Below are 15,462 nucleotides of genomic sequence, written 5' to 3'. Positions count from 1 at the left end.
AATTTTATCAAAATTCTTCTAAGAATAATTGAGATAAATAATCAAGATAATTTAAAATTATCTTGAATATGGTAATTGAAATTTTGTCAAATATTTTGCAATTTATAAAAATAATTAAATTGCTTCGATAAATTTTTTATCAGAATTGTTGAAAATAATTGAATTTAATTATAAATTTTTTTAAAAATAATTGTATTCTTTCGAGATATTTTATTAAAATTGTATTGAAAGTAATTGAATTTCTTCGAAACATTTTAGTATTTATAAAAATAATTAAATTTCTTTGAAGAATTTTATTATTTATTATATATAAAAATAATTGAATCTTGCGAAGAATTTTCTTATTTATGTAAATAATTAAATTCTTGAAGAGGATTTTACATTTCATAAAAATAATTGAATTATTTCGAAGAATTTTATCCGAATTTTTGAAAATAATTGAATTTTTTGAAGGAATTTCTTTAAAAATTTTGAAAATAATGATTATTAAAAAAGAATTTCATCAAAATTGTTGAAAATAATCGAATTTTATTTAATATTTTTAAAAATAATTGTATTCTTCGGAAAAATTCTATTAAAATTGAATTTAAATTAATTGAAATTCTTTGATGAGTTTTATTATTTATGAAAATAATGAAATTATTGGGAAGAAATTTATAAAAAATTTGTAAATAATTAAATTCCTTGTGAAATTTTAATTATTTTATGAATATAATTAAATGTATGCGCAAAATTTCATTAAAATTTTTTTAAATAATTGAATTCTTTTGGGAAATTTTATTAAAATAGTAGATATTAAAAATCATCGAATTGAGGAAAATTTTTGAAAATAATTGAAATTTTTGCCGAGAATTTTATCAAAATTTTTAAAAATAATTATTTTAAAAATTTCGAATTGATTCGAAGAATTTTATAAAACTTTTTAAAAATAATTGAATTCTTAAGAAGAACTTTATTAATTTTTTTTTAAATAATTGAATTCTATTGAATAATTTTATAAAAATTATTTAAAATAATTTATTTTTTTCGAAAAAGTTTATGAAAATTGTATTTTAATTAAATTTCTGCGAAAATTTTATTATTTATGAAAATAATTGAATTCATAAAAAGAATTTTATTATTTACGAAAATAATTGAATTCTTGCAAAGAATTTTATTATTTATGAAAATAATTGAATTTGGAAAGACTTTTATTAAAATTTTTTATAATCTTAATTAAATTGTAAGGCAAATAAAAACGAATTCATTCGGACGAAATGTTATTGTATATTAAATTCTTAATTAAATTCTTTTGAAGAATTTCTTTGAGTTTTTTTTTTAAATAATGGAGTTTCTATAATAATTTTAATTGAAAGGTTTCAAAGTAATTGAATTTTATATGAACAATTTCTTTCAAGTTTTTACAATAATCCTCTTTCTTAATAATTGAAATTAAAAATTTAATTCTTGAATTTTATTAAAATTTTTAGAAAATTATTAAATTCTTTTGAAAAATTTCTTTAATTTATTGAATACAATCGAATTTATTAATAATTGTATTGAAAAGTAATTGAATTCCTGAGAAGAATTTTATTATTTATGAAAAATATTTTTATTCTTGCGATGAATTTTACTATTTATAAAAACAAGTGAATTTTTTCGAAGGATTTATTAAAATTTTAGAAAATAATTGGATTCTTTCGAGAAACAATATTAAAGAATTTTTTTAAAAATAGAATTCTTTCATGAAATGTTATTAAAGTTGTATTAAAAATAATTGAATTTTACTATTTATAAAAGTAATTGAATATACCTTTGGGGAATTTTGTTATTTCTCTAAATAATTGAATTTTTTCAAGAATTTTTGAAAATAATTGAATTTTGGAGAAGAATTTTATTATTTATAAAAATAATTGAAATTTTGATGAGAATTTAAAAAAAAAATTTGAACATGATTAAATTTCCGCAAAGAATAAAATTACGTTTGAAAATAATTGAATTTTTGCAATTATTTGTAAATTATTTTTTTTAAAAACTGACTTTTACGGACTTTTATGGGATTTACGGACCTAGTTCGAGCCCTGTTAACCTTTTTTATTAACGGTTGAAATATTTTTAAAGACAATATAGAATATTTACAAACGAGTTATTTCAATAAGAATCTTTTAATTAATTTCTTTTTTTTTGGCAAAAAATAAGAGAAAATTATTGTGCTTGATTATAAAAATGATATGATAACTGATTTGATAAAGATGCAAGTTTGTTTGAATTCTTCTGAAAATTAATTATCTAACACATATCATGTTGCGATTCAAACTATATCATCATCTTAATTTATAAACAGTAACTAATCTGTACTTCTAAAGAAAAAGAAAAGGAATTAAATCATAAAAATTATACACATGCTAGGTATGGAAGAGTGGGGGGACTGAGAACTCTAGTCTCCGATTTATTATTGTACTGCAAAATATTATACTTGATTTTGTACTACTTGTATCTATAAACGATGAAGCAATTAAAATTTGCATTGTGTTTTATATATTTTTGATGTTACAACTATGGCAATATTTAACAGAAGAAAACGACGAATTATATTGTTTTCATCATTGAGTTCTGTGTTTATTCAGAAAGTATAATTAAAGGGAAAAGAAAAGAAGCAAAACTTAAAAATGTGATGTCGTTATAAATTTCTTTATACATCTAAATAAAACAGTGTCGACAATCAAACATGGAATAATTTTTATTGAATTGCATTCTTTTTCAGGTATTGGCAAATGAAACAAATATACGTTTAATGTAGCAGTTTATTGAAAACTTCAATGGTCTTACTTATATTTGCTCGTTCATATGTTGATTTTAAAGTTTGATTTATGAAAAATTGAAACACTTTCTTTTTTCCTCCTTTATAACTTTTCACTGCTTTAGGATTATCGTCAATTATTTTTTGGCATATTCTTGTCAATTCTTCAATATCACTTATTTGCTCCAAATTTTTCTCCTTTATAATCTGAAAATTTGTTTAATCAAAATAATTTCAAGTAAATGAATTCAATGAAATGCTTCATAATACTTTTCAAAACACATACTTTTTTGCGTTATTTCATTACTAAAGAAAGTAACTTGTTCTAGTAACTTCTTTTTATATAACGAAGAAATTGGAAAATAAATTTTTTAAAAAATATGAATTCAGTTTTCAAAAAAGCTTTTAAATCTAAATTTGAAGTTTTGAAGTTTTTTTTACATTAAAAAATACATCTTGCTTTTTTCAAACTTCAATTTTTTAAAATTTTAATTATATAGAAATCTATATAAATTTTATTTTCAATGAAAAAATTGAATTTTAAAGAAATTATTTTTATTTATAAGAATTTACAAATTTAAAAATTTTCTATTAAAAGAAAACCTTTATTCCTTCCTCATGAAGGCATTGTTTTACAGAAAATTTTCAAACTCGATTTTTCCATTCTTCTTTTTTTTTTTTTTAATTTTTTGACAAAATTCTTCAATTTAAAAATTAATGTATTGACAAACATTGAATTCTTGCAAAGAATTTTATAAAAAAATTTTATTATTTATGAAAATGAAAATGGAATTCTTGTCAATTTTATTAAACTTTTTGAAAATCCTATTTGAATTCTTTTGAAGAATTTCTTTGAATTTTTTTTAGAATAATGGAGTTTCTTTAATAAATTTAATTGAAAAGCTTTGAAAGAAATTGAATTTTATTCCTACTTAAGTAACTTTTATTCTTAAATGTTTAAAATTTTTAAATTAATGTACTGAAAATCATTGAATTTAATTATTTTAAATACAATTATAATTGAATTCCAGGGAAAATTAAATTATTTATAAATTCTTCGTATGAATTCAATTATATCAATAAATAGTAAATTTTACACAATAATTCAATATTATTTTAAATACAATTTTAATAAAATTCTACTCAAAAATTCACTTATTTTTAAAAATTTTAATAATTGAATTCATTTCAAAAAGTTAATCAACATTTTTTTTTAATAATTGAATTCTTTCGAGAAAATGTAATTGAAATTATTGTATTGAAAATAATTTAATTGTTGGCAAGATTTTTATTAAAATTCTTTAAAATAATTGAATTGTTTTTAAGAATTTATTAACTTCAAAGAAAATCTCCATAAAATTCAATTCCTTTCAAAATGTTCAGTAAAAATTATTTTTAAAAAACTTCTTTATTTCCAAGAGAATTGAAATAAATTCTTCAAAACAATTCAATTATTTTAAAGAATTTATTTCAATTCTCTTGGAAATAAAGAAGTTTTTTTAAAATAATTTTTACTGAACATTTTGAAAGTAATTGAATTTTATGGAGATTTTCTTTAAAGTTTTTAAAATAATCGTGTTTTAAAAATAATTTTATTTGAAAATTTTTAAAATAATTGAAATTTACAAAGAATTTTATTAAAAACTTTTGAGAACAATAGAATTGTTTAGAAAAATTGTATTACAATTTTCAAAATTAATTGAACCTGTTAGAGAAATTTTATTAAAATTGTATTAAAAATAATTTAATTTTTCAGAACAATTTTATTATTTACAAAAATAATTGAATTCTTGCGGAGAATTTTACATTTTATAAAAATAATTGAAGTATTTTAAAGAATTTCATCTGAATTTTTGAAAATAATTGAATTTTTTGAAGGAATTTCTTTAAAAATTTTGAAAATAATGATTTTTTAAAAAAAATTTCATAAAAATTGTTGAAAATAATTGAATTCTTCCGAAACATTTTATTATTTATGAAAATAATTGAATTCCTTTGCAGAATTTCACTATTTATGAAAATAATTGAATTCCTTTGCAGAATTTCACTATTTTTGAAAATAATTGAATTCCTCCGAAATATTTTATTATTTATAAAAATAATTAAATTCTGCGGAGGATTTTACACAGTTTATAGAAAGAATTGAATTGTTTTGAAGAATTTTATACGAATTTTTAAAAACAATTGAATTTTTTGAAGGAAATATATTAAAAATTTTAAAAATAATATTTAAAAAAAAAGAATTTATTAATAACTTTTGAGAACAATAATTGAATTGTTAAGAAAAATTGTATTTTAATGTTTTAAAATAATTGAACCTGTTAGAGAAATTTGATTAAAATTATCTTTAATATTTAATTGAATTTTTTCCTAGAAATTTACTTAAAATTGTATTAAAAATAATTAAATTTCTCAGAAGAATTTTATTATTTACAAAAATAATTGAATTCATGCCAAGAATTTTACAATTTATAAAAATAATTGAATTGTTTCAAAGAATTTTTGATCAGAATTGTTGAAAATAATTGAATTTATATTAAAATTCTTGATAATAATCGAATTTAATTAATATTTTTAAAAATAATTGTATTCTTTTGAGAAATTTGATTAAAATTGTATTGAATTACTTTTAAAAAAATATTATTATTTATGAGAAAAATGAAATTCTTGCGAAGAATCTTATTAAAATTTTTGAATAATAAACAAGAATATTTAATATTATGTACTTAATAAGTGAATTCTTTAAACTTTGAATCTGTATTAATTACAGATTTTTAAATAGTTATTATTAAAAAATTATTGATGTTTATTTTTGAAAATTAAAAATTTTTTAAGTTACAAAATAATATAAGAAATGGAACACCGCGTTCCGTGCGCTGGCGCACGTTTCATTTGCTAGTAAATTAATAAATTTAAATATCATAAATAAATAAATAATAACTTAATAAACTCTTTATTTTTACCTGTTTTGGAGAAATTTGCGGATTACGTAACATTTCATAGAATAATTTTCTAATAATGTTTAAGTTGATGGATTCATCTTGCAAGAGATCAATTGCTTCTCCAAAGTATTCGTGTGAAATTGAACTGAAATAAATAAACGTTTTCTTCTTCATTTGATGTTATTAAATTTTTTTTAATATTTCACCACAAAAACATCGATCGCATGCATTGATTAAATAATATGCTTACCAATTTTCCACTTTTAAATTTTTCTTATTTAGAACTTCAAGAAAGAAATTAACTAGAATTTTTGCAACAGTTTTTGCACATCGTTTCTCATTGGTTTTCATAACATTATAAAATATTTCTAGTAGCGAAGGATTATACTAGAAAAAAAGGATTACAAAAGAATTAGTAGATTATCAAGAAAAGGGATTATAGATTTTAGAATTTATTAAGTAAAGATTTTTTTTATTTACCGTTATTACTATTATATGATCTTGAGAAATGGCAAATTTTTCTCTAAGTTTCTGTCTTGTTTCTTCGGGCATTTCAGGCAATTGATCATTCAAATAAGGCACGTCCACTAAATTATTTTCGTTCTTTACATTCCTGTCAAGATGTAAACGTAAAGGTGGTAAATTTGGTTCGGGCATAAAGCGATAATCCTAAAAGAAAATAATTTTTCATCACAACTAAAGGAGAAATAAATTTCATGGCATTGGAGATTTTTAAAAATGTTTTTACATTTTTAACTTCCTTGTCCCTCATTGTAACAGTTTTGTTAAGTTCCGGATTCCAGGAACGTGTTTCGTTGAAAATTTCCTGACCTTCCTCAAGCATTAAAATTTGTCTTTCTATTTCAAAATCGACTGCGGCTGCAACGGCACGTACGCTGCCGATATTTTTTATTTCGGTTCGTACACCAAGAGGCTCTCCTGGTCTATTTACAGAAACATTTGCATCTACGCGAAATGCGCCTTCTGTGAAGTGAAACTATAAATTTTTAGTACCAGAAGAGTGAGAGATTGTAAAATATATTAAAATTTTACGAATTTAATGACCTTCCATTCTGCAAGAACAAGTTCCCAATCTCGAGAGTATGGCACAGAGTTCTTTTATCAAAGATGCTGCTTCTTCTCCGTCTCTGAGATCAGGTTCAAATACAAGTTCCATCAGTGGTACTCCAGCACGGTTTAAATCTATTAAACTTCTGTAAAATAAATATTATAATATTTTTTGTATCATCAATTATTTTTCAAAATTTTAATAAAATTCGTTGCAAGAATTCAATTATTTATAGAAATTTTTTTATAAAATTCTTCGAATCAATTCAATTATTTTTAAAAATTTTGATAAAATTCTCGGCAAAAATTTCAATTATTTTCAAAAATTTTCCTCCATTCCATGATTTTCAATATCTACTATTTTAATAAAATTTTCCATAAAAAATTCAATTATTGAAAAAAATTTTAATGAAATTTTGCGCAAACATTTAATTATATTCATAAAATAATTAAAATTTCACAAGGAATTCAATTATTTGCAAATTTTTTATAAATTTCTTCCCAATAATTTCATTATTTTCATAATAACAGTAAAACTCATAATAAATTATTTTAAATTCAATTATAATAGAATTTTGTCAAAAGAAATTGTTATTTTCTAATAGGTATATATTTAATTGAAGAATTTTCGTATAATTGAAATTTTTGATAAAATTGAATTGTAAACAAAATGGGTTTGAAAATTTACAAAAAGAAATTTTTTCAAAAATTATTAAAAATAATTGTTTAAAGAAGAATTTTAGTTAAAAATGTCTCGAAAGTATACAATTATTTTTTAAGATATTAATTAAATTTGATTATTTACAAGAATTTTAATATAAGTTGAACTATTTTCAACAATTTTAATAAAATTCTTTAAAAAAATCATTATTTTCAAAATTTTTAATCAAATTTATTTATTTCATTTTCATAAATAATATAATTCTACAAAGGATTTCAATTATTTTCATAAATAGTGAAAATCTACAAAGGAATTCAATTATTTTCGTAAATAATAAAATGTTTCGGAGGAATTCAATTATTTTCAATACAATTTTAATAAAATTTATCGAAAGAAAACAATTATTTTTATAAATTGTAAAATTCTTAGGAAGAATTCAATTATTTTTATAAATTGTAATAAAATTTTTCTAAACAATTCAATTTTTTTTCAAAAGTTTTTAATATAATTCTTCTTAAAATTCAATTATTTTCAAAATTTTCAGTAAAAATTGTTTTAAAAAAATCCATTATTTTCAAGAATATTAAATTCTTCAAAACAATTAAAATATTTAAAAGAATTTTAATAAAAATCTTTCCAAGATTTCCAATTATTATTTTCAATATAATAATTTTAATTACATTTTCTCGAAAGATTTCAATTATTGAAAAAAATGTTGATAAAATTTTTGAAATGAATGACTTGAAAAAAATTTTTAAGAATAATTACATTCTTCGAGCAATTCGATTAAAATTGCTTAAGAAATAATTGAAATTCTGCAGTGAGTTTTATTATTTATGAAAATAATTGAATCCCTGTAAAAATTGTATTATTTATGAAAATAATTGAATGATTGCGAAGAAATTTATAAAAAAAATTTGTAAATAATGGAATTCCTGTGTAATTTCTATTATTTTATGGAAATAATTAAAGGTTTGTGTAAAATTTTATTAAATTTTTTTTTAATAATTGAATTCCTTTAGAAAATTTTTAAAAATAATTGAAATTTTGTGAAGAATTTTATTAAAATTTTTGAGAACATTTGAATTTCAGATAAGAATTTAATTATTTCTAAAGATAATTGAAATTTTGACGAGAATTTAAAAATATTTTTAAACAGAATTGAATTTGAGCAAATAATTTTATTACTGTTTCGACGAATTTAATTAAAATTTCATTTATATTGTAAACGTGTCTTGCCCTTTCATACATAAGTATTCATAAAACTAAAAGTTACATAATCTTGTAACATCTTGTAAAATTGTTTTGAAAATAATTCAATTCCTATACAGAATTTTATTAAAAATAACTTAATTTTTTTGAGAAATTTTATTAAGGTTGTATTGAAAAATAATTAAATCTCGTGCTAAGAATTTTATTAAATTTTTTTGACAATAATTGAATTCTTTTAAAGAATTGTATAAAAGTTGAATTTTCTTAGATTTTGTATCTGAAAAATTATAGCAAAAATTGAAGTTAATTTTAGAAAATAAAACATTTTCTAATTTACCTAATTATAATAAATTAAATAGCAACTTTAATAACATTCAATTATTTTTTGAATTATTTTTTAAAATTATCTATATTAGTGAAATCAGACTTCTGTCTATAGTCTATACATTGCTCCAAACTTGAAAATTTTTATATATTTTTTCGTTTTGAGACATTAGAATTCCAAAAATTTAAAAAAAAATTTCTGTCTGTCTGTCTGTATGCAAAACTTTGTTCGCGCATCAATTGAAAACGGTCTAACCAATTAAAGAGAATTTTTTTCAGTCTATTAGGTATTAACGTAACTTAAAATCATAGCCTTATCCGATTAAAAAATATTAACTTGAACGAAAGTTATGACATTTTTCCAAAAAATTCGAAAAATCAAAAAAATGCAAATTTTTTATTTTTTGTAAAATGAATGCAAAACTATCCTTAGCTAACTTTTTCAGATAAATACAACCCATTTCTACAATAAAATTGGAAAAAAGACGTATTTTGAAATTTTTTTTCGTTTTTTTAGGTCAACTTTTTTCAAAAAAAATAGTGATTTTTAATCTTTAAGCAAGCTTTTCAGGAAAAGTTATTAAAGTTCTATATTTAAAGATCAGTATGTAAAGTAAGAAATTTGCTACATTAGACAAAAATAATGTAGCTAAATGCCATAAAAGAGAAGAAAAAATGTTGAATTTTAAGAAATTCGGTTTTTTGAATTTTTGCTAATTTTCTATAATTTTAGATTTTTTACCAAAGGGTGGAGATAACAAATTAGGTAAAGTATTTTTGAAGAGCCCAAAAATAATGAAGCTAAATGCCATAAAAGAGAAGAAAAAATGTTGAATTTTAAGAAATTCGGTTTTTCGAAATTTTCATAATTTTTGATAATTTTAGATTTTTTACCAAAGGGTGGAGATAACAAATTAGGTAAAGTATTTTTGAAGAGCCCAAAAATAATGAAGCTAAATGCCATAAAAGAGAAGAAAAAATGTTGAATTTTAAGAAATTCGGTTTTTCGAAATTTTCATAATTTTTGATAATTTTTGATTTTTTACCAAAGGGTGGAGACTATTAAATAAGTAAAGTGTTTTTGAAGAGCCCAAAAATAATGGAGTTTAATGATATATAAAAGAGAAGAAAAAAATGTTAAATTTTAAGAAATTCGGTTTTTCGAATTTTTGATAATTTTTAATAATTTTTGATTTTTTGCTAAAGGGTGGAGACTATTCAAATAGTAATATTTCCCTACCGAAATGGCTAATGGTAACTAATTATTAATTTTCCGGTCAAATTAAATTCCCTGCTTTTTTCTGATTTTTCAGATTGGTAGAAACATTGTTAAATGTATTGGTAGAAACTAAAACCCATCGAAGACGGGTACGACAGCTAGTTACGAATAATTATGAATAATTTTTAAAATAAATTCAATTTCAAATCTGTAAAGTTCAGTTACTGTTAGAAATGAAAAGAATTTAAAGTTAAATTGAATATTTTCTTTTTTTAAAGTCTGTTGTGTTGGACAACAAATTTAGAATGTTCTTATAAATTCTAAAAACTTAATATTTTTCCAGTTCATTTGATAAAATTCCCTGAGTTTTCCTTGATTTCTTTGATCTTTGGCAATCCTGAATATGTATTTTAAATATTTTTTACAAAATAATACGGTTTTATACAAGAACATATAATCTTTTTCAATGAAATATAATTATTAAGTTTTTTTTATTAATATCTAAAAAATCATTTTAGAATATAATTTTACGATACATAAAAATATTATTTTAACAATAAGTACCTATGGAAAGTCGAAAATTTAAATGAAGAGGAAATAATAAATAAATGTAGTACTAAAGTGATTGCTATACCTTTCATTTTCTTCATCGTGGAGACTTCTACCACTGTCTTGTTCCAATTGCAATTGCTTTATTTTTGATTGTTTAGAATAAGATTCCTTCTGAGATACTGGATTAATTACATTAAATTTAATAATTCCATCTACTGCTAAAGGTTTTCTCTGCTGAGTAATTTGATATCCAGTCTAATGAAAAAGTTATAATTTTCATCTCAATAAATTTTATTTGAAAAATAAGACAAATTTTATAAAATTAACGTAGTGCCAATAAATAAAATCAAGGTTGTATATAGTTATTATTAACATGATAAAAAGAATAAATAAATTTTTGATATTCTAATAAATAAACTATACAACTTACTGGTAAATCGGAGTAAAAATAATGTTTACGATCGAACAGGGAAACCTGGTTTATTTTACATGAAAGTGCTAAAGCTGTTGTTACTCCAGCTTCAACGCACCTCCTATTCAAAACCTGTTAAGAAAATTATTAATTTTCATAGACAAATTATTACTTTCTATTTTCGTGCATGTAAATTAAGTTTTAATTAAATAATTAAATTTTTTATATATTTACTGGCAATGTTCCTGGAATCGCTGAATCGAAAAAAGAAACTGTCGAATTTATCGGACTTGCGAATGCAGTTCCTGCATTTGAAAATAACTTTGATTTCGATGATATTTGTGCGTGTACTTCAAGACCGACCACGGAATTCCACTTTTCTCTGTAATTCAATTCAATTTTTCTCTCAAGAGTTTACAAAAATTAAATAAATAAAATAAATACAATTAATACAATAAATTAAATTTATTACCCGATTTTCACCTTCTCATGAAATTTTGAAAAAAATCTTCGAAAAATTTTCTTCCGATTTGTTTTACCGTAGGAAGAAACATATTTTAGCAAATCCATTAGTATTGAACTTTATTTATAAATACGTAAGAATTCTTCAACAGTTGTCATCGAAATATATTGTGGATAGTACCTGAAAATAAATTATTTTAAATAAAAAGTAGGCGCATTTTTATTTTAATATATATATATTATACATCCGCCATGTTAAATTTAAAAAAAAACTTTAGATTTATAATCAGCTTTATTGGCATCAAAAATGTCATATGAGATCCAATATTTACAATTTTTAAAAAGTGAGTTCATATTCGTAATCTGCGACCCTAAAAACCCCTGAGTAACAAATTTTAATCGAATCTGATCAAATTTTAATTTTGTCCGCCATATTGGATCCGCCATGTTGAATTTTTTAAAAAAACTTTAGATTTATAATCAGCTTTATTGGCATCAAAAATGGAAATTTTTAAAAAATGCTTATTTTACAATAAATATTAAAAATATTTAAAAAATTCTTTTTGTTGAGTGATCCTAATTATTTTATAAATTTTGCATCTTAAATTTCATGTCACCAAAATATTTTACGAGTTAACAATAGATTTTTATTGATTTAACAGTAGATTTTCATTAATTCGTAGAATATTCTGTGAATCACGTATTCGATGACATAAAAATTAAACTATATTAAAAGTTTATAAAATAAACAATTATATTAAGAAATAATTCTATGCAATAAAAATTATAAGAAATAAAACTTTAATTACAAATTAAAATGATATGTAAAATAATAATTCGAGGATTTAAATTTTGATTATTTAAAAAATATGTAGGTTGATTCTATTTCAATTCATGTAGGGCGAATAGGTTGAAAATTCTAAATAAAGTTAAAGGTAATTTTTCTTGTTCTTTAGGACAAATAAAGAGACACGTATTTTTTTATTTAGCGAAAAAAAAATTTTTAGCTGAGTTATGAGTGTTTGAAAATCTAAGGACATACCTTGATTTTAGAGCTAAACAGCTGACAAATTATTTTCAAATCTTTCTAGTTTTTGCAAAAATAAATATTGTTCAATTTTTTTTCTTGATTTTAGTAGTGTTTTTGATACTTTTTCTTTGCAAACTTGAAAAATTTTGAAAATTAACAAAATGGCGACCATTATTCAAAAAATCAAAAACTAAAAATACTAAAAATAATTGAATAAAAATATTCATTTGGAGGTTTTTGGGGTCGCTGAGTTCGAATATTTGGTTAAAATTTTATAATTCAAAATGGCAACCAAAAAAATTTAACGGTCGCCATTTTGTTAATTTTCAAAATTTTTAAGTTTGCAAATAAAAAGTAGGTACCAAAAACACTAAAAATCATCAAAAAACATATAAACATGCAATAAATATATATATGCCGATACATTACTCGTATCAATTTTTTAAAACTGAATCAGTGAAATTTGACTGACAATCAGTGACTCTATTGTCTATTCTCGCGATCTGAATCAGTGAAATTTTACTGAAGATCAGTTAAAAATGATTGAAATTTCTGTCATTTTTCACTGACTGGCCAATTAAAAAATAACTAAAATTTTCAATATGTGTGACAGAAATTTTCAGTAGTTTTTTAATTGTCAAATCAGTGGAAAATAACTGAAATTTCAGTTATTTTTAACTGATTTTCAGTGAAATTCCACTGATTCAAATCGCAAGAATAGAGTCACTGATTCTCAGTCAAATTTCACTGATTTTCAGTGGAATTTCACTGATTCAGATTTAGAGAGAAAATAATGATATTTGTTATTTTCTGAAAAAAATTATAGCGATTTCCAAACAGTTTTAGCGGACATGAAACCTTTTGGAAAAAGTTCCTTTTTTCATCTAGTAATCACACAAAAATTTTAACAAAAATAAAAAATGATGTTTTTGAGAAAATTGACTTTTTTGATTTATCGAAAAATGGCCGCCATTTTGTTAATTTTCAAATTTTCAAGTTTGCAAAGAAAAAGTATCAAAAACACTACTAAAATCAAGAAAAAAAATTTAAAAATATTTATTTTTGCAAAAACTAGAAAGATTTGAAAATAATTTGTCAGCTGTTTAGCTCTAAAATCACGATATGTCCTTAGATTTTCAAACTCTCATAACTCAGCTAAAAAAATTTTTTTCGCTAAATAAAAAGATACGTGTCTCTTTATTCCTAAAGAAGAAGAAAAATTACCTTTAACTTGATTTAGAATTTTTAACCTATTCGCCCTGCATGAATTGAGATAGAATCAGCCTGTAAAACATTAATTACTTCAAATAATTAGATTTCATAAAAATTATAAGAAACAAATATTATATTTTTAAACAATTATATTACTTTACATTTCACAATTTAAAAACTATTCGTCTATTTTAATTATTATTTTTTGGTAAGATAATTATCCATTTATTTTTATTTTATATATTTATTGTTAAATTATTGTTTATTATTGCTTTAATTATTTATATAATTTTTATTTTGTATATTTTTTTGGATAGACACCCTGAAGAGGAAATCATTTAGATTTCGAAACGTTGGAGTAAATAAATATTTTATTCATTGTCCAAATGTTTTCGTTTAATTTGCCTTAATTTATAAAGGATCTCGGACGTTAAAGATTATTTAACTAAAAACTATGTTAATTTATAATTAGATTCCATAGAAATTACATAAAATCTTTTTATTTAATATTTATCTTAATATTAATTGAATATTAATTAATTAATAAATTATTAATTAATTAATATATTAATATTATTTTTAATTATTTATTAATACAAATTATTTAATAAATAAAATTTTACTAATTTCAATTACAACAATAATTATATTTAAAAAAAATTTATTATACATACAACTTCATAGTGTGAAATTTATTGTAATTTATATTTATAATACTTAGAAAATCTATAAAATAAAAATTCGATTAAAAATAAATTATAACAAATATCTATTCTCAATATTGTAATAATGTTAACATTAAATTATAGACAACTACCTTTTGAGTAAAAGATGATTATTAATTTTAAAATTTTGTTATATGACAATTATAAATATTATAATTTGGGTGAAATAATGCGCCCCAAAAAATTGCATTTGTTTATATTTTTATAACAATTACAAGAATGAAATTATTCAATAGTAATTATGACTTTGTTAGGTTAGAAAAATTTAAATAATTTCTAAATGTGAATGACTTTGATAAGGTTAATTAATTAATTAAATTTTTAAAAATTTTATTTCATTCTAAAATAACGTTTAAATTTGTTACTTACTATATAAATTAGTTTGTTTTGTTTAGTAAATATATAATGTATACAGAGGTTAAAAAAATAAAAATTTTTAATTAAAAAGTGAAAGAAAAATAGTTGTTTAACAACATAAATTAAATAAATAATGCCGATTTTAATTTATTTACTGAAAACAGTTGTTATTTATAAATTTTATTGCTTTTAAAAATTATTTAATTTTTTCAATTTGTTTTCTTTGACAGTCCTTTTAATTTTCGGCTATGTCCACAATAGGCACTTTTTTTAAGTTCAACATAAAGGCCCAAGCAGAACCGATGAACGGAATCATAAAGTTTTGCGTTGCGTTTTGTAACTAGGCCACGCGTGTGAGAGAGATGGAGATATGTGTTCGCTATATTTGCACTTAATGCCTAGTTACAAAACTCAAAAAGCAGTCATGGGATTACATGAGTGCAAGAGAGATAGTCAGATAGCACTATCTCTCTTGTACTTATGATTTTCATGTAGTCGGTCTTAGCA

General features: G+C 20.9%; 1 protein-coding gene across 2 annotated transcripts; it reads right to left on the bottom strand.

Moving 5' to 3' along the window:
* Positions 1-2,769: 2,769 nt before the first annotated feature.
* On the bottom strand, positions 2,770-15,200 carry LOC122508967 (glutamyl-tRNA(Gln) amidotransferase subunit B, mitochondrial). 2 transcript variants are annotated; one of them, XM_043622669.1, is made up of 11 exons: positions 14,968-15,200; positions 11,642-11,812; positions 11,404-11,551; positions 11,188-11,301; positions 10,840-11,012; positions 6,787-6,935; positions 6,470-6,705; positions 6,202-6,390; positions 5,972-6,108; positions 5,743-5,866; positions 2,770-2,986 (listed from the first exon to the last, which is right to left on the bottom strand). In XM_043622669.1, exons 2-11 carry the CDS (start codon positions 11,737-11,739, stop codon positions 2,771-2,773), a joined length of 1,584 nt encoding a protein of 527 aa, XP_043478604.1. In that variant the 5' UTR covers positions 11,740-11,812; positions 14,968-15,200; the 3' UTR covers position 2,770. The 2 variants fall into 2 exon arrangements, with proteins under 2 accessions (XP_043478604.1, XP_043478611.1); XM_043622676.1 differs by lacking the exon at positions 14,968-15,200 and adding an exon at positions 14,691-14,828.
* Positions 15,201-15,462: the final 262 nt, after the last annotated feature.

Source organism: Leptopilina heterotoma, unplaced genomic scaffold (genome assembly GCF_015476425.1).
Source record: "Leptopilina heterotoma isolate Lh14 unplaced genomic scaffold, ASM1547642v1 Lhet_115, whole genome shotgun sequence".
NCBI classification, from domain to species: domain Eukaryota; kingdom Metazoa; phylum Arthropoda; class Insecta; order Hymenoptera; family Figitidae; genus Leptopilina; species Leptopilina heterotoma.
This window is presented reverse-complemented; position numbering and strand designations above follow the sequence as displayed.

Coding starts and splice junctions, on each gene's coding strand:
- LOC122508967 (XM_043622669.1), bottom strand. CDS start 11,739: ATGGATTTGCTAAAATATGTTTCTTCCTACGGTAAAACAAATCGGAAG. Junction 6,936..10,839: donor CACGATGAAGAAAATGAAAG/GTATAGCAATCA, acceptor TTTATTTTACAG/AAGTTTAATAGATTTAAACC. Junction 2,987..5,742: donor CGCAAATTTCTCCAAAACAG/GTAAAAATAAAG, acceptor ACAAATTTTCAG/ATTATAAAGGAGAAAAATTT.